Here is a 25,734-nt window from a genome sequence, read left to right as displayed (position 1 = left end):
CTTAGCAGGAGGCTTCCACCCTTAAACGGTGCCCATGGGCTGCGTGTCCGTACCACATCTTCACTATGGGCCGGGGGTGAAATATGTGTGTCCTAGATGAAAGGGAGTGGTGAGACATGAATACGTGATTCTGCATCATGTCACCCTGAACAAAACGGATTTGTGGCAACACTAAAAGAAAGGCTGAAGAGCAGTTAGAGAACAAACAGTATCCACCTAAAGGGAAGCAGCCCAGTCTTACCGTTTATAACAAATAACATATGTTCGTGTACATGTGTATATTCAGCAGGGCTGGCAGAACACCAGCTGTCCTCCAGCAGCAGATGCCTCGTCTATCAGAACCGTGATGCTATCCTCCCTTACCCCCCCCGCCTCCAGGCTCATCCCCTGCAAGCCCTTACAATGGGGATTGGCGAACTTTTTTCAGTGAAAGTCAACATGGAAATACTTTGGGCTCCGTGAGCCAAATGGTCTCCACTGCAGCTTCTCAGTTTTTCCACTGTAATGCCCAAACTACCCTAGACAATATTTAAATGAATAAGCGTGGCTGTATTCCAGTTAAACATTATTTACTAAGCAGATAGCGAGCTGAGTTTGTCTCCTCTGCCATTGTTGGCTGGTCCTTCCTCTATAATATTGCTTTTTAATTCTAAAATCAGAATCAATGCAAATATCACCCATTCTACAGTATATATGTAAGGTTAGTTTCTCCCTCCACTAACTTTCAGAGCACCTCCTATACATTCATTTTAAATGTACATTAGATGTTATGATGATGCTTTTTTATTTATTTTTTTTTCTTAGTGAGTTCTCTCTCTCTCAGTGGAATCATGCCTAATCATGCCTAGAAGCACAGTAATACAGTTACACTTAAAACCTGCTCTGTTTTGTTCTTTTTTCTCTACCTTTTTTTTTTAATGGATGCTTCTTTTTTTGTTTAATAGATGCTGTTAGATGCTTTTTTTTTAATTTGAGAGAGAGAAAGAATGAGAGAGAGCACTGTCTCTTGGGGGTGGGGGAGAGGGAGGGATGGAGGGAGAGGGAGAAGCAGACTCCCCGCTGAGCAGAGAGCCTGATGTGGGGCTTGATCCCAGGACCCTGAGATCATGACCCGAGTTGAACTCAGACACTTAACCAACTAAGCCACCCAGGTGCCCCTTTTTCTCTATTTCTTTCACATATTATATATTTCTCTCCAACCATACTCATCTCAGTAGAAGAACTCAGGAATATTATTTCCCATTCCCATCCTCCTGGATGAACACAGAAATGTGGCTTGTTCCTATGTCCTCAAACTATAGCCTGTGCTGCAACATTTCCTTTAAGCTTTATGATTCTTAGATTGTACGGTATCCTTTAGCACCCTCAAATGTACCCATTTTTATTTAATTGTGTACACACAAAAACACGTATTTCAGGATACATGTCCTTTTTTTTTTTTTTCCCCTCTCCTTGTCATTTTCCTTAACTTTGAGGATCTGTGTTTGGATTCATTTCAACAATTTTCAATTTCAACATTTTCTCGAATATATTTTTAGATAAGATAAGGTGATGATCTTCTTTCTGGATCCTTCCCCAAACATTTCTTTTACCTTGAGAAATGAATCATATTTTGATGAACAAGGGATTTGGGGCTTCAGTTTGTTTGTTTATTTCTTTGTTTTTTCTTTGTATGTTGTACATTCAACTGTCAATCAGATTCTAATATTTCAAGTGAAAAATATGATATATATCTAGATATATAAATTTGTAGGTAATTTTAAAATATCTAAAAGTATAAAATTTTCTTGTATTTGGGTTTTAGGTAATTGGCCAGGACTTACCTAGGTTTAATTCTTATTCTAACCCCTCCTCAAAAACTGTATTAAACGCATAAATTCAGTATGTTCTTCACCTCAAGGAAAAAAAAATATTGTCCATTCCTTCCTTTACTCTTTTGCTGCCTGGGAACATATGTCATTCACATGAAAGGTCTAATGAATCTTATAAGTCTCATCTTGTACCACAATTCCCAAATTGGGGGTATTTTTTGCTCTCTGATTTTTAGTTACTTCTTCCAGTCTAATATATTATCAAGTTCCAGGATAATAATTTGGATTATATCAATGATCATTCATACCCTAATCATTTACTGATACTTTGTTGTTTATGAGTTGCAGAAACATGGCTCTCAGCTACAGAAATCTCTGTAGTACCCCGACAACACCAACGCTCTTGTTATCCTCTGCTCAGTACACTTGCTTGGTGATCACTGTTCTGCCTGTGTTTTTCTTTGTTCTTTGCCCCCCGGTTATAGCGGCTTTGCTTGTGCCCCTTGGCACTCTTATGTAGCCTCTAGAAGAATCCTTACCAATGGCATTTTCACAAATAGTGGAGTCACAGAGCTCTGGTCTTGTGAGACTAAAGGAGGCTAGCACATGGGGTGTCAGTTCCTTGACAAGGTGAGAGAAGGAAGTCTGTTCTAGAGCTTCCATTAAACTCTCACCTGCCAGGCTTCATGGTGTTGAGCTCCTCAGTTTCCCTTCAACTTTCCTAATAGAACAATAGGCCTGAGTGACTTCTGGGCCTCTCCCCAAGTTCTCTGGCGCTGATTCCTCTGTTCTACTCTGGTAGAATCGCTTTCTACTCTGAGACTCTGAGCAAGAACTAGTCTTGTCTTTCTAACCTGCTTCTCCAACAGCTTCAGGGGTCTTCTGCCTAGCTCATGAGAACTAAAATGGACTTGAGCAGGGAAGGGAAGAAACTACAATCTTCCATTAACAACCTATATGTATACAGGATGAAGAATGTTAACTAAACTTGTTGTGGTGACCATTTCATGGTGTAAGTGTAAGTGAAGGTATTTTGCTGCACATCTTAAACATATACACAGCTGTATGTCAGTTATATCTCAAAAACATTTTAAAAATCAAAATTTAAAAAGCTTATATATATTCAAATACCTAACAATTTGATTAGTGACTATAATAACCCTAGCTCAAACTAATAGTCATATAGACTTACATATATAATAATGTTCACATATAAGCTCAAATATATAAAATCTTTACTCAAAAATTGTGTTCTAAATCCCAGCTTAGAGTCTTACAGAGATAGTCAAAAAAGTATCATAGTTCTAACTTCAATTTAATGATTTATAAAATCTGTCATAAAAGATAAAAATGAAATATAATGTAGCTACATGGCAGAGATTTGTAAGTGAAGAGAAAGGCCCAGATCATCAGAGTGGCTAGAGACCTAGATCATAACCCATCAACTGCAGGGTAAGCTCTACATTCAGGAGAACATGGTGTCAATTTCTTCTTGGCTATTTTCTAAATATATGAATTTGGGAAATCACCTCAGTATGGTATGGTGGCTTATACATCATTAAAATGGTATACAAAGTACTTTAATGATTATTTTATGTTTTAAAATAAGGTATGTAAAAGCTTATGAGTATTTAAAAAGTTTTATTGAATATGGTAGCTATTACTTGCCTTTTAAATGTTATATTTTGGTCATATACTGAAAGCTTAAAAGACATGTAGCAAAAGATTTCAGACATTATAATGTCTATTTTTACTCCTGCAAATTGTCACCTTGAATGTGTTGATATCTTTGTAGCATGACACATGAGGAAATTGTATCGTCAAAGCCTGTGTCAAGCAAGAATTGCTGGTGTTTTCCCATTAACGACTTTTTTTTCTTTCCCTGATACCAAACCATTATCTATACTTATAAGTTCAGAAATTAACATTAATAATATTATAATCTAGAGCCAATATCTATAGCTAGACCCAATATCCTTTAACATTTTAAGCTACATGTAAATATCAAAATATTTTGAAATTTCTTCAGATTTCTGCACACCCAAGTAGAAAATGAAAAACTGGTCTTCAAATGATGATTTTTTTTTTTTGATTCTCAAAAATATATTAACTGCCAAAGTAAACAATGATTATTCTTACCCATATCCGACATTTCAGGCACAGTCACGATGTATGGTCCATCTGTGAACTTTGGAGCATTGTCATTGATGTCTTGTACTTTGATTATGAACTCAGATTCAGGTTCAAGAGGCTTGTTTGTTCGTCTGTCAATAGCTTGGGCATGAAGCACATAGTGGGTCTTCTGCTCTCTGTCTAGGCTTTTCGTTGAGTGGATGTCACCAGTGGTATCATCAATGATAAATATAGTCCCAGCACCTTCTCCAGTAAGAATGTATTTGACAGACCCATCACCTTTGTCTGAATTGGAGTGCAGCTAAAAAATAAAAATTAAATAATTTAGCTTGCAATTATATTACATCCTAACATCATGTTACCTTAAAATTATCTATATATAATTTTAATTTACTTTGATCATCGCTTTTATCTCCACAGAGTCCCATAGATTACTACAGTCATTTATTTTTCTACAGTTCTTCTCTTCTTGGTACTGATATGGATATTTTTATCATGATCTAAAAAAAGCAATTATTGACTTATGGGAAATTAATAGATAATACTAATTAAAAGAAAAATAACAACCCTTAATGTTATTCTACTAAATCACCACATCACTAACTACAGAAAATAGAATTGGAAAAAGAAATCACCAGTAAACACTTTCCCTTCAATACTTTCAGGAATAATGATTTTTTAAAATTAATTTTTTGACATTTTGTTTAAAATTTAAAATTTTAAAAAGAAAAATATATATGGTAGGAGAAAATTCATATTGTTAAAAATTTCCACAAGAGAGGCACTGATTTGTTACAGAGATATTAATTTTATAATTTGAAAAATGTTTACAAAGAATATTTCCCAAATTAATTGTTTAGATTTAGAACATTAAGAACATTAAAATAGATTAAAATTAAACATTTTATTTTTTAAGTTTGTCTGTTTGTTTGTTTGTTTATTTATTTATTTATTTATTTTTAGTAATCTCTTTTCCCAGTGTGGGGCTTGAACTCATGACTCTGAGACCAAGAGTCACATGTTCTACTGACTGAGGTCAAGCAGGCATCCTTTCTCTTTTAATTATGAAACTCTAATTCAAAATTTGTATCATAGTGGTGCATTTAATCAGTACATAGTCCTATTTTTATAATTAATTAAAACAGTAACAAATTCTCACTCATTAAAATGAAAATAATGGAATATCATTTTAATAGATATTGTAGAAGTAATATTTCAGCAGAAAAGAAGTATTTAGTAAGAAAGATAAATATATATGAAGATAATTATAAAACTTTTTTATTATTTAAACATCAGGAAATGTTTTTATTTATTTATCTTAAAGAGAAAAACAGAGAGAGAGAGAACACAGGTTGAAGGACAGAGGGAGAGGAAGAGAGAATCTCAAGCAGACTCTGCACTGAGTGCGGAGTCCGACACAGAGCTCAGTCTCATGACCCTGAGATGACCTGAGCTGAAATCACGATTTGAATGCTTAAGATTTGATTCAAATCAAGATTTGAATGCTTGGGGAGCTATCCAGGCACCCCAAGAAATGCTTTTATACTGCATTTAATTCATACTTCATAATGTATTACAACTTGTGCCATCTTAATTAAATATTTTCATAAGGGCCTCTGCTATATTTTTTAATTCAATTTAATTTTATTTTTGTGTTTTCCAAAATTCATTGTTTATGCTATATTTTTAACTAGGAACAACACAATATTTTCTCAAATCTCAACATATATTTAAAGAATTGTTTCTCCCAAGAGATCTGAACAGTTACTCTTGATGTGAAACCTTTTTGTTTACATAACCTCAACTACTCACCTTTTGCTCATTTCTGACACTTGAAAACATTGAAAAATATAACCTTGTTCATATAGCTTTTGGGTTTCTTGCCATAATAAAGAGAAATTTTTCAAGGATTATATTAAAGTCTCTGAACTCTTAGAAGACATTTTTTAAGAAGATAAAATATAGAAAAATATAATAAACTGTGACCAAGAACTCTTCTATGGTAAAATGGAGGCAACTGAAATATAAATTATAGTATATAAAAAATAATCCTATCTCTTCTTGAAAATGTGTAAGACATAAACGGAGACAAATTCTGAAGGTAGTCACTTAGCAAGATTCAGCAAATTACATCTTCTTAAAACTTTTTTTTTAAGATTTATTTATTTGACAGACAGAGATAACAAGTAGGCAGAGAAAGAGAGAGAGAGGGAGGAAGCCGACTCCCCGCTGAGCAGAGAGCCCGATGCGGGGCTCGATCCCAGGACCCTGGGATCATGACCGGAGCTGAAGGCAGAGGCCAGGTGCCCCAAAACTTTTTTTTTTTTTGAGCTTTATAAAGAGGCGTAAGAAATCCATTAGCAAAATATGAAAAACATAGCTTTCAAAGATTCACACTTCATTAGTAAATTAACTACTGAAAGAAGAATGCAGAATGGGTTGTGTGGAGATAGTTATATGCATGGATGGAAATGTATTTAGTCATCTTTTTATGTTTCTTAACCTATCTTTTTAGCACCTAGAGGGAGGGTTTATCATTTATGAAGTAGACCCCTGCAAAATATCAAAAGAGCAGCTTGTTTCACATTCTGCAACTTTGCTTTAATCCATAACCAAATCATAGCAATGTAAAGCGACAAATTCATTAAACGTCTTTAAAAACACTTTCTCAAACACTCCTGTTATTAAATAAAGTGTGAGGCAGTTTTATTAGCTATTGTTATACTATATATAAGTTATAAATCTATATACATAATTTAAAACCCTTTTGGGAGAAATGTGTTATGCTTCTAACCACTAATTTCAGAAAGATAGCAATGGTGACAACTGACTTTTATTTTCAGGGTATATTTTCATGTTCTTCTATGTACTCAGTGAGGTTATTTGTTTTTTAAGATTTTATTTATTTATTTGACAGACAGACATCACAAGTAGGCAGAGAGGCAGGCAGAGAGAGAGGAGGAAGCAGTCTCCCTGCCTAGCAGAGAGCCCGATGTGGGGCTCGATTCCAGGACCCTGAGATCATGAACTGAGTCAGTGAGGTTATTTTGATGTTACTTTATTTTGGGTCAATGATTTTTATTAAAAAGTTAATCATTATAGATAGATAGATGATAGATAGATAGATAAGCAACGGAAGTTTGTAAAAGAAATAGTAAAGTTGTCAATCTAAAGCATGTATTAAAAACATAACACACTCTTTGCTTTATATAGATTGCTAAGCAATTCATATAAAAGAAAAAAATGTGAGTAATTTTATGGCTTTAGATTTTAAGAGTTGAATCTCATTCCACATTCATAAAGTGTTTATAATTAAACAACTAAGCCTAAATATATCCAAAGTTATGTCTAATTTGAAAATAGATGTGCAATAAAATCAGTGAATTATAATTTTGCAGTATTTATATTATTGGATAACATAATAAAATTTATATTAAAATGTTACAAATATGTATCTGAATTATATAAGGTGTTATTAATGTTTAGCTTGAGTGTTTAAATAATGCAGATAATCATTTCATTAATGGATTTTGTAAATCTCTCAGCAGGCCTAGTTGAATCTTGGAATGATTAGCTTTTATTTTAACACTGATGGGAAACTATTACAATGGTGTTTAACTTATATGAATGTGATGATAAATATTTGTGAAACAACAGCTATCCACTGTCAGGATTATCCTTTGTCTACCATACACCCATCTCCAAATGTTCCGGTTAGTTTGGAAATCATATCTGCAACAGAGGTGGTTCCCAAGAGAACCACCTGCTATTTTGTCTTCCTTTGCTTAATGAGTGAATTTTAAGACCCTGGAAGAGCACATGTTGTATATTGGGATTTTTTTTTAAGGCAAGAAACAGTGAATGAGTAAATGAATGAATGGATGAATGAGTGAATGAAGGAATGAAATGGGTCAGCAGTAGAGGCAAAAATCTTAAGATATGGAGAGAAAACTCTTTGATACAGATAATCAGGTAAAACAGATAACCAGAGTAGAAATGTACTATCTCTGAGTGTGGGCAGCAATGACATCAAACCAGGAGTAGAGCACATACAGTAGAAATACTCTGGGTATAGATATGAGATTGATATAGTAAAGGCAAAATATGATGCTGTAAATTAAGCTAGCTATTGTAGTAGTTAAGAGAAGTTTCATTGTATCTGACATCAATATACGTAAAAATATTTAGGAGAAAAAGTTGATCCTAGTCATGTATACTGAAACCTTTGTAGCAGACATTTTAGAAATACCACCGAGAAAAGTGTCAGGATCTTGTCAAAACAGAGTGGTAGGAATATACTTTTAGAAGTAATGAGATTTTGCAAAGTAAGACACATTTTTGTGTGAAAGGACAAATGTTATTTTGTCCTAAAGCAAGAAGAGAGAATGCTTGTGTTATGTGATCACATGATAAAACAGGGTTAATTAACTGCTCCTTAGAGAACAGGAAAGGGGAGGAGAATGAAGAAAGAAAATATAACCACCCAAGTAAAGCAAAACTACTACTTCTCTGGCATTACTTTAATAAATTATCTCTTTCTAAGTGTTAAGTAGTAACCTATGGCACTTAGGAAGCTCATGCGACTCACATGAGTTCCCCCTAGAAAACTATTTATTCACCCTGGACCACATTAAGATCAGGACCTAAAAATTTATGGCTTTCACTCCAATGCAGAGTTCCTTACTAAGATAATATTCTATCCCTTGGGGAAGAATAACTTTAAAAGGTTAAGAAGATGGTGGCAGAGCAATTAATTTCAAAAGTTGCTTTTAGTGAGGACTTCAAGCTATGTTAAAAAGATAGGTCACTGACTTAAAATTGTAATATTTTAAACTACGTGTATTATGTATTTTTTTATGAGTAGAAAACTTATATTTACAATATTCCAGTGGAATCCAGGAATAAAGTCAGAAATATCTTATAGCAATTCCACTACTATTATTTTCCCAACACATAAAATATAAGTGTTGCAATGTGACGATCATAGGAAATACATGTTATTATAATTTATTATGCATCCTTCATTCCAGAATGTTATATTTTTTGCAGAATCTTTTATATTTTCAACTAAAAGCAGATGAAATGAAATTCAACTGAACTATTAATAAGTAATTGATGTAAAGAAGAAAAACCTATCAAATCATAATAGGCTCTTGATAATTAACGTATCAGTCTTGTGCAAAAAAATGTAACCATTGGTTTTAACTAGACAACAACTAATATATAAAAAGTTATATTAAAAATAGTAATGTAAGTACTTTGTTCAACCACAAATCTAACATTAATTGATTAAAATGTTAAGAGATTAGGTGAGTAATGAAATGAGGTATGTGTTTTTTTTTAACTAGAAACATCAGAGTTTGCAAACATGAAAAAGTCTCCTGTTGAATTGCACTTTTTATCATTTAAATTATCAACCTGTATCTTTAGGGAAGGAAACTAATGAGGGAGGAGGAGGAAGGAAAAGGAACCAGAGGCAGTATGTGTTTAATATATCCCCTGAATCCCAGGTTAGGGGTATTAATGTACAAGATTAAAGAAAAAAACTATAAAATATCTCTGAAGTCTGAAGTTGTCATAATTCCATTTTAATCAGCTGCTTTAGAGGGCCACATTGGAGTGTATCAAATATTTTGTCACTGCAGGAGGCAAGTCAGTGAGAATTTCACTATTAATTGTTAGAAAACCTCAAAAACTAATCCATTGATTAAAGTTGGAGATATATGAGGCATAGGAGTACCTCTTCTCTATCAGAGTTAATCTGTGTTCTTTTATCCGCCAATTAGGATCCAGCTGAGGAAGAGATAGCCCAGGCAGCTGGTTTTAAAGGAAAAAAAAAAATCTGAATGTACTAACATTAGTGCAATTCCAGCACAATACTGGCCCAAACCATTGTCCACATATTTGCATAGGTTGTGATTTCATCTCCATTAAAACTCAGTCATTACTGTTCATTTTGCTCTTTGTTCAAATAAAAAAACAGTAATTGCATATCAAAGGGAGAGGGAAAGAAGATGACAGAAATGTGAATGGCTTCAATCATTTAGAAAATTCAACTGACAATAAAATGTAAGATTATCATTTGATCTAGTAATCACTTTCAGAAGTACATATCCAACAAATATTTTTGGAGCCCTCACTGTGTTTTGGTTCTGGTACTCAGTATTTAAACACATCACTAATGCAGAGATTCCCACCCTGGGAGAGCTTACATCAATCCCAGTGGGAAGAAATATACAGTAACCAGAAAACACGACTGATACATAACATGGTAAAAGATGGCAGGACCCACACTCTCTTTTAAAAAGAAAGAAAGTAACGGAGAAGAGCTATCACAGGTGGTGGGAATGTGTAGAGAGATTGCAGTATTAAATATGGAAGTATTGTGGGCAGAACACAGGTCCCTCAAAGATGTCTACATCTTTACTCTGGAAGCCTGTGAATATGTTACTTTATATGGCAAAAGGACTTCATACATGTGATGGAGGTTAAGGTCCTTAAGACAAGGAAATTACCTTGGTTTCTCTAGATGGGACAATTCTGATCACATGGGTCCTTACAAGGGAAGAACTGATCCCAGCTGGGTGAGAGAGAGAGAAAAACGGAAGTGTGAGAAGGATTCAGCACCTCATTCTGGTTCTAAAATGTAAAAATCTTCATGCAAGACCTAAAAGAGGTCTCTAGAAGCTGGGAAAAAACAAGGGGATAGATTCTTCCCTAGAAGAATGAAGCCCTGCCCACACCTTGATTTTAGTCCAGTGAGAACTTCTGAACTGTAAGTGTTGAAAAATAAATTCATGTTGTTTTAAGGCACTAATTTTGCAGTGATTTTTTAAAGCAACAATAAAATATAATAAAGGAGTCAGATAAGGCATATTCAAAAAATGACATTTTTGTAAATTCTTGAAGGAGGTGAGTGAGTTAGCCAAGTGCATATTATAGGGAAGAGCATTGCAGGCAGGGAGACCAAAAGAGCAAAAGGATCAAGTTAGGGACATGACCAGTGGATTCCAGAAACAGTGAGGAAGCAAGTGTGACCAGAATTGCATGGATGGAGAAGGTCAGTAGGAGAAGATATCAGAGAAATTCAGCAGCCCCCTCCTCCTTGTCTGTGGTTTTGTCTTCCCTGGTTTCAATTACCCACAGTCAGCTGTGGTCCAGAGGCCAGAGCAGATGATCCTCCTTCTGACCTATTGCTAGCAGGTCAATAGTGGCTTAACCATATGTCACACTGCCCACATACATCATTCACCTCACTCTGTCTTATCATGCAGTCATTTTATTGTCCCATATCATCATAATAAGAAGAGTGATTAGAGTACAATAAGATATATTAAGAAGGACCATATCCACATTCACATAACTTTATTTACAGTGTATTTGTTGTAATTTTTCATCATTGCTATTAATCTTTTATGCTTAACCTATAAAAATATAACACAATATATATAGGATTGGGTTTTATCCAAGATTTCAGGCACCCATTGGGGGTCTTGGAGCATATCCTCCATGGATGCAGGGGCACTGTAATTGGAAGCAAGATCATGGAGGACTCCTGGATGAGACAAAGGGAGACTGGAAAATTTTGAGCAGTGGAGCATCATAATTGATTTATGTCTTAAAAGGATCATGTCCACTTTATTACTGAGAACAGAAAATAGAGGAACAAAAATGAAAACAGGGAGAACTGATAGACTGCCACCATGGTAATATGATGATTGAGGATGACAGCATAGAGGCGGTGAGGTCAATAGTGTAATCGGTGCAGCCTCTTTGGAGAACAGTGTGGAGATTCCTCAAGAAATTAAAAATAGAACTTCCCTATGACCCTGCCATTGCACTACTGGGTATTTACCCCAAAGATATAGATGTAGTGAAAAGAAGGGCCATATGTACCCCAATGTTTATAACAGCAACGGCCACGGTCGCCAAACTGTGGAAAGAACCAAGATGCCCTTCAATGGACGAATGGATAAGGAAGATGTGATGTGGTTCATATACACCATGGAGTATTATGCCTCCATCAGAAAGGATGAATACCCAACTTTTGTAGCAACATGGACGGGACTGGAAGAGATTATGCTGAGTGAAATCAGTCAAGCAGAGAGAGTCAATTATCATATGGTTTCACTTATTTGTGGAGCATAACAAACAGCATGGAGGACATGGGGAGTTAGACAGGAGATGGGAGTTGGGGGAAATTGGAAGGGGAGGTGAACCATGAGAGACTATGGACTCTGAAAAACAATCTGAGGGGTTTGAAGTGGCGGAGGGGTGTGAGGTTGGGGTACCAGGTGGTGGGTATTATAGAGGGCACGGAATGCATGGAGCACTGGGTGTGGTGCAAAAATAATGAATACTGTTATGCTGAAAATAAATAAAAATTAAAAAAAAAAAGAAATGGTACAATCATGGGGGTGCCTGAGTTCTCAGTCCATAAGCATTCAACTCTCAATTTTGGCTCAGGTCATGATCTCTGGTGTTGTAAGATGGAGCCCGCACTGGGCTCTGCAACCAGCGTGGAGTCTGCTTGAGGTTCTATCCCTCTCCCACAGTTACTAAGAGTTTGGAATTGTAATTAAATGAGATGTGGAAAGTGACAGGTATAGGAACTAGGATGGGGAAGACCAGGAATTGAATTCTGACAAGTTAAATATATATTTCTATTGGCGATCTTAGAGATATAGAGGCCATTTTCATAGGCTATCTGTAGTTCAAAAGACAAATATGGTTGGCTTTATAAATTTGAGAGACAACCAGCACAAAAATGGCATTTAGATTGATGAAACAGTATGAAGTTATTAAATAAATACATGTAGAAGAAAAGAGAACTGAGGACTGAAACCTGTAGAGATTCAAAATAAGAAGACAGAGGGACCAGAAAGAGAAGGAGTAACCAATTAGGTAGAAGGAAAGCCAAACATATGCCAGTGTCGTGGAAAACAAGAGAAATTAAACATCTATGTATAAGGATATCTCTATACGAATAATACTTGTTGATTATTTAAGGACAAACAATCTAACTGGAGAGGGACTGTTTTATAAATTATGAATTATCATTATAATAATATTATGACTATGTTAACTCTGAAGAATTCTCTATAATTTGTTGTGGACTGAGAAAACCATGTCATGCAAAAATATAGAAGCTGAGATCTTACTTCGATAAAAATATAAATAACAAAAGGTACATATGTGGGATATCCATATTTATTAACATGGACATATGGATAGTTAGGAGGGAATATAATCCAAGCCAGTGAGCCTTGAGAGAGGGCAAAAAAAAGCCAACACTGCAAAGATCTAGTCAATTTCCTTTTATAAATCTTTCAGTTTTAATTGATTGAATAAGTATTACTTTTTTATATAAATGTTCTTGTTGTTATTGAACAACAGTTCTAGGTTTTATTATATGGAAAAGCCACAATATCTTGCAAACCTCTCTCAAAGCAGTAGGAATCATTAGACAATCTCAAGTACCATCTCATTTCCATGCATAGCCTCTAAACTTTGCTTGATTCTCATTCTGAGATGCTTAAGAATTTGAATTTTTTTTTTTTTTTTTTTTTTTTGGCTATGTCTCAGGTTGCTAAATTCTGTCCTGAATGTAGACACATCTCGGTTGTTTTTTTTTGCATTAAGTTGCCCAGGTACTGCTAGGTAATGCTTATTTAATTATCTATCTTGTCTTGCTGAAGCCTGTCTTGACATTTTTGGATCTGTATTCCTGCCTATCTCATATGCCCCTCACATAAGCCTGCAATTTCCACATTTCTATTCAGTTTTGTTGTTGTTGTCTGCTTTTGTTTTTGTTTTTGTTTTGTTTTGTTTTGGTCTATATCAAACGTGGTAGTTGTGTTTACTCTAAGTTTAAGACCAACTCAATGTGACTGAATGGAAGAAAAAAAATTGCATCCATCCCTACAAGCAATGTGCTGAAATAAATCAGGTCCCTTGTCCTCAAGAAATTTTTAGTGCAGAGAGCAAGAAAGAGCAACAGATCCACAGAATAGGGACAGTTCTGACAGAAGCCGAAGGTGAAACTAATTTTCCCTTTTGGGGACGTTTTTCCAGAGTAAAGGACACAAAGTCTCAATCTATATTCCTGTTTTGCCATTTCTATAAAAGGATAAAAGTTAAGCACTTGCTAAAATTTAACTCTCATCAAACTTTTTCCTTATTCATGTGTGTTCTCGATTTAATTGTATCCCTCAACATAAATTGTTCTAAGGTTACCAAACACCATCTAGTGATAACTTCATTTATTTGTCTACTTGTTTTTTGGAAAAAGCTAGTTTAAAAAATAATAATAAAAAAACTAGCTCAGCACAAGGCAGTAGAATGCAAAACTCTCAAATATTGGATCCTAACTTTGGAAATGCAAGACACAGAAATACTGAAGTTTTTCAATGGAGAGAAAGTGTGGATTGAAACTCAAGGAGGATACAGTGCAAAGTATAAGTTTTTTTTGCTAAGTTTTCCTATGATGTATGGGGCTACTCAACCCAGAATTGAGCACACAAAACTCTGCAGGTTGAAATAAAAATTCTGTGGTCTGCTATTGTGCACAATTTTTCCTCTCAGTTAAGCTTTTCAGAATGAAATGCTATTCTGAAATGTTTGAATCATAAAGACCAATTTACCCAGCTGTAAGTCTGAACTCATTCTTTACTTTCTCTTGTGTTTCTTATCAGATTGAATAACCAAAGCTATCACCTTCTCAGTAACTCAGTGTGAAATTGTATGGACTAATAATGATTTTTCTTTTTCCATTTCTCCTCACTAAAAACTTTCTAAATTCTTGTCATTCTGTCTCTTTAAAAAATCCCCCCACCCCTTCTCTCCATCACAGTTACCAGAGTTAATTAATGCCCTTGTATTTTCTGGGATTATTGCAGTTTCCCCTAAATGGTCTCATTCCTGTCTTCCTGCTTCTGTTCCATGCACATTCCATTTACACCATTTAGTGTGTTATCTCTAAAATGTGAATTTTATCCTTTCCTATATAAAATACTTGAGAGCTCCCCACAGCCTTCAGACAGAATACATCTTCACCTGGCTCCTGTCTATGTGTCTAACCTAATCTTTGGGCACTTCACCGTTCACACCAAATATTTAGCCAAACTAAACTGGATAATTTGGCTCCTCATGTGCATACTGTCCAATTTTAATTTCCTCAGAATAGATATTTTCTCTCTACCTGCTCAGAATTAAGTCATTTCCTATCTTCTATGAAGTTGTCTCTGAATTTTTCATCTAAATAGTCTGTTTTTCCTTTGTAACATCGAAGATCCCACTGCTAACTATTGTTCAGTAGTTACCATTTCATGGTATATTTCGGATGAAATGCCCAACATCTTCCACTTTACTTCGTTCTCATTAAGGACAGCAGCCAAAATTCATTCACTATCATGTCTCCAATATACAATACATATCTGGTTTTCAATAAATATTACTAAAGAATGAAATATGATGATTTGAACTTTCATAAATAATTCATGACATATTAAAAGATAGCAAATAAAAATAAATAAGGAAAATAAAAAGGTATAAATAAAAAAAGGAGAGTCCGGGTATTAAAGTAATACCTGGAGGAAATTTGGCTCACCTGGAAGGGATGAGGAGATTCCAAAGTGGTCAGTGAAGAGGTAAACATTTTAAAAACTATGTTTCAAAAATTTCAATTTAAGCAGACAACTGAATATTTAAAGCAGAATTAAAAACTTTGTAAGGGGTTTGTAAGGTAATTTGACTAAAAGGTATGACAGGAGTAGAAAAAAAAATGAAATGGGCAGGAACAAATTATACTGTCTTAATGGAATTGCATTCATGAAGGGGATTGTTGGAATGTGAACTGGAAGTTGGAACTTAGAAAGTATCCAGCATGAGGCAGAGGAAAGAATAGCAAATGTGAAATGTCAGATGTGTTGTGGAAAAACATGGATTCCAAAACAGACTGTGCCATGCTATGATGCATATTGTTTAGGACTCGGACAAACATTACAAATTAACAAAGTGATGGATTACTAAAAAAGTTTACAGAAGGGTTAAAAAGAATTACTTTAAAAAAATGTGAGTAACTAAGATAAGGTAAAAAGCAAAGAGAAAAAAAGAAAGAGTACAAAGCAAGAGCAAAAACAATATTGATATCTACCAACCTGATCAATTATTATATTTTAAAAATGTGTTGGAGATGTCAGCAAAAAAGGTGATTTAGGGACTCTAAACAGTTCTCCTCCATCAAAGCAATGAGAATACTGGCAAAAACTATAAGAATCAATATTTTCAGATCTGTGGAAATTAACCAAAGACTTGTAGAATTCCAGGGAGAATATAAGTAAGAAAAACAGCAGAGTCATGGTGTGAACAGTAGTCTGTGTGGTACTTTAATGTGCCGTATTCCCATCATACTCTGATCTCTACAACTCTACAGTAGTCTTGAAAAGCAACATCCTGAGAAAATTGACCGCTTTCTGGAAGATAGGACATGTGGAGAAGTGAATCCAAAACAAGAGGAAGATAGACAGCAGTGGGACGAGCTGGCTCCAGGCAAGTGGTGGATCAGCTAAGCAAAAAATCAGAACTTTTTGAGAAGTTTGCTTCCCTGAGGGGCATTGTTCCAGAGGCTAAGCTGGGAGGTGGAGCCCTCATGGGACAGTAAGGTCTCAGGACCCAGAGGGTCACAGAAAGACCAAGGTGCCTAAGTGTGGCAGAGCACCCAGGTATCACAGCCAAGGAAGCCAGCTGTAGAGACAGAGCCAAGGAGTGAGCTCTTAGCTTGGGGTTACCTTAAATTGTGACCCAAGGCACAATTGGACCACTGCTCTTTGAGCAGTGACCCCACAAGTGGCAAATCCAGGGAGACCCCCTTCTTCCTTCTCCAGGAGAAACAGTGTGGGAGCATGTAGTAGGAATCTGCTGGGTTTGGAGACTCCAAACGGGGATGTTTGCTAGAGAGAGAAACACTTGGTCATACGCAGGGTGAGCATGGAGCATGGCCAGAGACCAGGGAGACAGGAGTCATTGACTGACTCTCTGAGGGCAAACTAAGGAGTGGGGCCCCAAGCTTTTGGCTCATACAGGGCCAGATATTGGGAGGCTGCCATCTTCATTCCCATCCTCCAAAGCTATACAGAAAGCATTCTGGGAACAGAAGCTCCTGAGAGCAAACCTGAGCAGATTACTTAGCCTGGCCCCTGGCAAGGGAGGTAAAATTCTGCCTCCTGAAAAGACCTGAGAATCACTGCAACAAGCCCCTCCCCCATAAGATCAGCAAGAACACCCAGCCAAGACCAAGTTAACTGATCAACCAGAACTGCTGAACTCCAGGTCTACCAGAAAGCAACACATAGAATGCATGGCTTTTTCCCCATGATCCTTTAGTCTTGCAAAGTTAATTTTTCTTTTCTTTTATTTTTTTCTTATTCTATTTTTTTTACTTTTCCTCTCCTCTTTTAACATTCTTAACTATTTTATCTTATCAATACCTTTTTTAAAAAATAAACCATAAGTGACTCTTAATCTCACAAAACAAACTGAGGGTTCCTGGGGGAGGGGGTTTTAGGAGAAGGGGGTGGGATTATGGACATTGGGGAGGGTATGTGCTTTGGTGAGTGCTGTGAAGTGTGTAAACCTGGTGATTCACAGACCTGTACCCCTGGGGATAAAAATATATGTTTATAAAAAATAAAAAATTAATAAAAAAATAATAAATTAAAAAATATATTTTTAAATTTTCATTGTTATAGTCATATTTTATCCTGTCATTGTATTTTATTATTTGTATACATAAAGGTTTTCTTCTTTAAAATTTTGGGATAAACTTTTTTTCTAATAGATCAAAATATACCCTAAATCCAGCACATGGCTTTGTTCTAGTCTCCAGCCTGATCACATGCTCTCCCCCTTTTTTTCCTTTTTCCAATCAACTTATCTTATCAACTACTTTTTTATAATATTTTTAAATTTTCATCTTTACAGTCATATTCCATCCCTTCATCCTGTTTACCCTTTTTTGTATATATAAGTTCTTCTATCTTTAAAATTTTGGGAGTTAGTTTCTTCTAAGAGACCAGAATACACCCAAAATCAATAGAGTGACTCTGTTCTATTCACCAGTCATATATATATGTATGTATGTGTATATATATATATATTAATATATATATATATTTTTTTTAATTTATTTTTCCCCATTTCTTCTCACCCTGGTTTTAAATCTCTTCTGATTTGGTTAGCGTATATTTTTCTGGTGTTTTTGCTACCCTTTTAGTATTTTATTCCCTCATTCATATGTTCTTTTCAGGATAAAATGACAAGGTGGAAAAACTCACCACACACAAAAAAAGAACAAGAGGCAGTACCAAAGGCTACGGACCTAATCAATAAGGACATTGGTAATATGTCAGGACTAGAGTTCAGAATGATGATTATCAGGTACTAGCTGGGCTCAAAAAAGGCATGGAAGATATTACAGAATCCTTTTCTGGAGAAATAAAATCCCTTTCTGGAGAAATAAAAGAACTAAAGTCTAAGCAAGTTGAAATTTTAAAAGTTATTGATGAGATGAATTAAAAAATGGAGGCTCTTACTGCTAGGATAAATGAGGCAGAAGAGAGAATTAGTGATATAGAAGACCAAATGATGGAGAATAAAGAGGCTGTCCAAAAGAGAGGTAAACAACTTTTGGACCATGAGAGAAGAATTCAAGAGATAACTCATACCATAAGACAAAACAATATTAGAATAATTGGGATTCCAGAAGAATAAGAAAGAATGAGGGGGCAGAAGGTATATTGGAGCAAATTATATTAGAGAATTTCACTAATATGGCAAAGGGGACAAGCATCAAAATACAGGAGGCACAGAGAACCCCCCTCAAAATCAATACAAATAGGTCCACACCCCATCATCTCATAGTAAAACTTACAAGTCTTAGTGACAAAAAGAAAATTCTGAAAGCAGCTTGGGATAATAAGTGTGTAACATACAATAGTAGAAATATCAGATTGGCAGCAGACTTATCCACAGAGACCTGGCAGGCCAGAAAGAACTGGCATGATATATTCAGATCACTAAATTAGAAAAATATGCAACCAAGAATACTATATCCAGCTAGGCAGTCACTAAAAATAGAAGGAAAGAAAAAGCTTCCAGGACAAATAAAAATTAAAAGAATTTGCAAATACCAAGCCATTCCTACAGGAAATACTGGAAGGGGTCCTCTAAGCAAAGAGAGAGCCTAAAAGTAGTAGACCAGAAAGGATAGAGACAATATACAGTAACAGTCACCTTACAGGCAATACAATGGCACTAAATTCATATCTTTCAATAGTAACCCTGAGTGTAAATGGGCTAAATGCCCCAATCAAAAGACACAAGGTATCAGAATGGAAGAAAATAAGACCCATCAATATGCTGTCTACAAGAAACTCATTTTAGACCCAAGACACATCCAGATTTAAAGTGAGGGAGTAGAAAACAATTTAGCATACTAATAGACATCAAAAGAAAGCTGGGGTGGCAATCCTCATATCAGATAAATTAGATTTTAAGCCAGAGACTATAAGAGATGAGGAAGGACACTATATCATACTTAAAGGGTCTGTCCACCAAGAAGATCTAACAATTTTAAATATCTATGCCCCTAACATGGGAGCAGCCAACAATATAAACCAATTAATAACAAAATCAAAGAAACACATCAACAACAATACAATAATAGTGGGAGACTTTAACAGCACCCCCCCCCCAATGAAATGGGCAGATCACCTAAGCAAAAGATTAACAAGGAAATAAAGGCTTTGAATGACACACTGGACCAGATGGACCCAATGGACATCACAGATATATTCAGAACATTCCATCCTAAAGCAACAGATTACATATCCTTCTCTAGAACATTCTCCAGAATAAATAACAACCTCGGTCACAAATCAGGTCTCAACTGATACCAAAACAATGAGATCATTCCCTGCATATTTTCAGACCACAATGCTCTGAAGCTACAACTCTATCAAAAGAGGAAAGTTGGAAAGAACCCAAATACATGGAGGCTAAAGAGGATCCTCCTAAAGAATGAATAGGTCAACCAGGAAATTAATGAAGGATTTAAAAAATTCATGGAAACAAATGAAAATGAAAACACAACTGTTTAAAATTTTTGGGACACAGCAAAGGTAGTCCTCAGAGGAAAGTATATTAGGATACAAGCCTTTCTAAGAAATAAGAAAGGCCTCAAGTACACAACCTAAACCTACACATAAAGGAGCTGGGGAAAGAACAGCAAAGAAAACCTAAACCCAGCAGGAAAAAAGAAATCATAAATATCAGAGCAAAAATCAATGGAATAGAAACCAAAAGAACCGCAGAAGAAATCAATGGAACTAGGATCTGGTTCTTTGAAAGAATTATTAAGATTGATAAACCTTTGGCCAGACTTATCAAAACCAAAAGAGAAAGGACCCCAGTTAATAAAATCATTAATGAAGGAGGAGAGATCACAACCAACACCAAAGAAATAAAAACAAGTATAAGAACATATTATGAGCAACTATACGCCAGCAAATTTGACAATCTGGAAGAAATGGATGCATTCCTAGAGACATATAAACTACCACAACTGAACCAGGAAGAAAAGACCCATAATGAGTAGGGAGATTGAAGCAGTCATCAAAAATCTCCCAAAAAGATCCCAGGGCCAGACAGCTTCCTAGGGGAATTCTACCATATATTTAAAGAAGAATGAATACCTTTTCTCCTGAAACTGGTTCAAGAAATAGAAATGGAAGGAAAACTTCCAAACTCATTTTAAGAGACCAACATTATCTTATTCTCAAAACCAGACAAAGACCCCATCATCATCATCATCCTTGATGAACACGGATGCAAAATTTCTCACCAAAATACTAGTCTATAGGATCCAACAGTACATTAAAAGGATTATTCACCACAACCAAGTGGGATTTATTTCAGAGCTGCAAGGTTGGTTTAACAACCCCAAATCAATTAATGTGATACAATACATTAATAAAAGAAAGAACAAGAACAAGAACCATAGGATACTCTCAATAGATACTGAAAAAAGCATTTGACAAAGTACAGCATCCCTTCCTGATCAAAACTCTTCAAAGTGTAGGAATAGAGGGTACATACCTTAATATCATCTATGCCATCTATGAAAAGCCCAGAGCAAATATTATTCTAAAGGGGAAAAACTGAGACCTTTTCCCCAAAGGTCAGGAACATGGCAGGGATGTCCACTATCACTGCTGCTATTCAACATAGTACTAGAAGTCCTAGCCTCAGCAATCAGACAACAAAAAGAAATTAAAGGCATTCAAATGAGCAAAGAAGTCAAACTCTCACTCTTTGCAGATGATAGGATACTTTATGTGGAAAATCCAAAAGACTCTACTCCAAACCTCTAGAACTGATATCGGACCTCAGTAAAGTGTCAGGATATAAAATTAGTGCAAACAGTTGCATTTCTATACAACAACAGCAAGAGGGAAGAAAGAGAAATTAAGGAGTCGATCCCATTTACAATTTCACCCAAAACCATAAGAGAACTAGAAATAAACCTAATCAAATAGGCAAAGAATCTGTACTCAGAAAACTATAAAGCACTCATGAAAGTAAGTGAGGAAGACACAAAGAAATGGAAAAATGTTCCAAGCTCATAAATTGGAAGAACAAATATTGTTAAAATGTCTATGCTACCTAAAGCAATCTATATGTTTTATCCAATCCCTATGAAATTACCATCATTTTTTTCAAAGAAATGGAACAAATAATCCTAAATCTTATATGGAAGCATAAAAGACCCCAAATAGCCAGAGGAGTGTTGAAAAAGAAAGCCAAAGTTGGTGGCATCACAATTCCAGACTTCAAGCTCTATTACAAAGCTGTCATCATCATGATAGAATTTCCTTACTGCTTACAGCCCACTGACAAGTCCTTGAAACAGGCAGAGTGATATTCCCCTAGGGACTCAATTGCCTGAACATAGACACTTTGCTAAGGCAAAAGACAACCTTAGCCTGACCCCAGGATCCTGTAAGTTTACTTTAACATGTAAAAATTCCTTTGGAAACTTCCTTTATCCTTACCCACCCCCTCCAAGATACATGTTGGCAATCATCCCCAAGTGTATGATCTATTGATATACAACCAAAGGGTCTCACTGAGTGAGGAATAGGCAGACCTAGGTAAGGAGACACATGTAGAGGACTATGTGATCAGGCTCACAGAAATCCCAGAAATGCTGAGGCATAACAAAACCAGAGATAAAGGAAAAAAACAGACCATCCTGCCCTGGCATCCAAGGTGGCATCTTTTTATAACTGTCACCCTGTGACCAACAAAGAATAACCAGACCCCCCCCCAAAAGAAGTACACCCTAAAGATATTATCACCAGTCCTTACTGAAACCAAGACATCACAAAATTGTTAAGCCACAAGCTCTATGGTCAGCTCTAAATAAAAGACTATCTGTTGGTGGAGGCCCACATTGGCAAACTGGTGAGGACCCCTCTCACTCTTGAGAGTTTTTTCTGTATCCTTGCTTAACAAAACTCTATTGCTTTGCTCACTCTCCTTTATCTGTGAGATTCATTCTTTGACTCTGTGGGAAAAGAACCTCACTCTCCTGCTTCATTAGAACCCAGAAATGGGGATGTTAAGGATGTATCCAAGAGATATGAAAACATAGGTGACACAAAACCTCTAAACAAATGTGGCTGCCAAGGGCTGGGGTAGTAGGAGAAATGGAGACTGACCACTATTGAGCGTGGGGTTTCTCTTCCATGGCAATGAAAACATTCTGGAATTAAGGAGTTGTGATGGTTGTGTACCTTTAAGAATGTTTTAAAAGCAGATCAACTGTACATTTTAAAAGGATGTATATATATTGTAAATCATAGTTCAATAAAAATTAACAAACTAATAAATATACTAAACACAGTGATTAAAAAGTAGAATTTGTTAGATTGGGAGTAAAATAATGTACCTTAAATGAAAATGCTTAAGAAGGCTAAAAGGATGAAAAATGATACAAGCCAACTATCAACATAAAAAAGCAAGTTTGTGAATATCAAAGTATATTCCAATACCATGTATATGACAAGAGATAAAGGAGAAAATTTTATGATTTATTAAGAGCATACAAAAATCCTAAATACATATAGACCTAATTGTAGAATACAAAAATTCATGAAGTAAAAATTGACATAAGAAGAACAAGGAAATACACAGTGGTGGTAAATTTAACAACACACGCTCAGTAACTGATATAATACACAAACTTATAAAAAGAGAGAAAAGCTTGTGCTATCCATCAATTTGACCAAGTTGACTGTACAAAACACTAAGCCTGAAAACTGCATATAACACATTCTTGTCAAGTACAGAAGGAATGTTCACTGAGAGAGCATATATTTGATAACACAAGTCTCAATAAATTTCCAAAGAGTAAAAACTTAGGAGAGTATGATATTAAGCGAGGAAAATTCTATAGCTCAGAACCTCTTACAAAACTGCATGACACAGAGGGGCCTGGTGGCTCAGTGCCTGCCTTCAGCTCAGGTCATGATCCCAGGGTCCTGGGATCGAGCCCCGCATCGGGCTCTCTGCTCAGCGGTGACCCTGCTTCTCCCTCTGTCTCTGCCTTTGCCCCTCTTCTTACCCCTCCTCCTGCCCGCACGCACTCACTCTAAGTCTGTCAAATAAATAAACAAAATCTTAAAAAAAAAAAAAAAGAAAGACATCCCCTATTTTTTCATAACAAATTGGCAAATAGAATGCAGAATTATATAAAATAAATAGTGTACCATGAGCAAATGATATCTATCCCAGGTTCGCTTTACATTAAAAAATCAAACAGTGCACACATCAATAAAAGAAAGAATAAGAACCATATGATACTCTAAATAGATGCTGAAAAAGCATTTGAAAAAGTGCAGCACCCCTTCCTGACCAAAACTCTTCAGAGTGTAGGAATAGAGGGCACATACCTCAATATTATCAAAGCCATCTATGAAAAACCCACTGCAAATATCATTCTCAATGGAGAAAAACTGAAAGCTTTTCCGCTAAGGTCAGGAACACGGCAGGGATGTCCATTAACACCACTGCTATTCAACATAGTACTAGAAGTCCTAGCCTCAGCAATCAGACAACAAAAGGAAATTAAAGGCATCCAAATCGGCAAAGAAGAAGTCAAACTATCACTCTTCACAGATGATATGATACTATATGTGGAAAACCCAAAAGACTCCACTCCAAAACTGCTAAAACTTGTACAGGAATTTAGTAAAGTGTCAGGATAGAAAATCAATGCACAGAAATCAGTTGCATTTCTCTATACTAACAACAAGACAGAAGAAAGAGAAATTAAAGAGTCAATCCCATTTATAATTGCACCTAAAACCATAAGATACCTAGGAATAAACCTAACCAAAGAGGCAAAGAATCTATACTCAGAAAACTATAAAGTACTCATGAAAGAAGTTGAGGAAGTCACAAAGAAATGGAAAAATGCTCCTGGATTGGAAGAATAAACATTGTGAAAATGGCTATGCTACCTAAAACAATCTACACATTTAATGCAATTCCTATCAAAGTACCATCCATCTTTTTCAAAGAAATGGAACAAATAATCCTAAAATTTATATGGAACCAGAAAAGACCTTGAATAGCCAAAGGAATATTGAAAAAGAAAGCCAACGTTGGTGGCATCACAATTCTGGACTTCATGCTCTATTACAAAGCTGTCTTCATCAAGACAGCATGGAACTGGCACAAAAACAGACACATAGATCAATGGAACAGAATAGAAAGCCCAGAAATAGACCCTCAACTCTATGGTCAACTAATCTTCGACAAAGCAGAAAAGAATGTCCAATGGAAAAAAGACAACCTCTTCAATAAATGGTGTTGGGAAAATTGGACAGCCACATGCAGAAAAATGAAATTGGACCATTTCCTTACACCACACACGAAAATAGACTAAAAATGGATGAAGGACCTCAATGTGAGAAAGGAATCCATCAAAATCCTTGAGGAGAACACAGGCAGCAACCTCTTCGACCTCAGCCACAGCAACACCTTCCTAGGAACATCACCAAAGGCAAGGGAAGCAAGGGCAAAAATGAACTATTGGGATTTTTATCAAGATCAAAAGCTTTTTCACAGCAAAGGAAACAGTTAACAAAATCAAAAGATAACTGAAAGAATCGGAGAAGATATTTGCAAATGACATATCAGATAAAGGACTAGTGTCCAAAATCTATAAGGAACTTAGCAAACTCAACACCCAAAGAACAAATAATCTAATCAAGAAATGGGCAGAAGACATGAACAGACATTTCTGCAAAGAAGACATCCAGATGGCCAACAGACACATGAAAAAGTGCTCCATATCACTCGGCATCAGGGAAATACAAATCAAAACCACAATGAGATATCACTTCACACCAGTCAGAATGGCTAAAATTAACAAGTCAGGAAATGACAGATGCTGGCAAGGATGCAGAGAAAGGGGAACCCTCTTACACTGTTGGTGGGAATGCAAGCTGGTGCAACCACTCTGGAAAACATCATGGAGGTTCCTCAAAATGTTGAAAATAGAACTGCCCTATGACCCAGCAATTGCATTATTGGGTATTTACCCTAAAGATACAAACGTAGTGATCCAAAGGGGCACATGCACCCGAATGTTTATAGCAGCAATGTCCACAATAGCCAAACTATGGAAAGAACCTAGATGTCCATCAACAGATGAATGGATCAA

At 35.8% G+C, this 25,734-nt stretch overlaps 1 protein-coding gene across 7 annotated transcripts in view; it reads right to left on the bottom strand.

The window, feature by feature from the left end:
* Positions 1 to 25,734, bottom strand: part of CDH18 (cadherin 18) — a 974,546-nt gene that overhangs the window by 238,440 nt on the left and 710,372 nt on the right. For all 7 annotated transcript variants that reach the window (XM_082724411.1, XM_082724412.1, XM_082724407.1 and 4 more), the window contains one exon: positions 3,951 to 4,245. In XM_082724411.1, the coding sequence (XP_082580537.1) occupies positions 3,951 to 4,245 (295 nt within the window). The remainder of the gene's footprint in view (positions 1 to 3,950; positions 4,246 to 25,734) is intronic.

The sequence above is a fragment of the Mustela nivalis genome (assembly GCF_964662115.1).
Source record: "Mustela nivalis genome assembly, chromosome: 3".
NCBI lineage: Eukaryota > Metazoa > Chordata > Mammalia > Carnivora > Mustelidae > Mustela > Mustela nivalis.
Note: the sequence above shows the minus strand (reverse complement) of the source record. Positions and strands in the feature narration are given on the sequence as shown.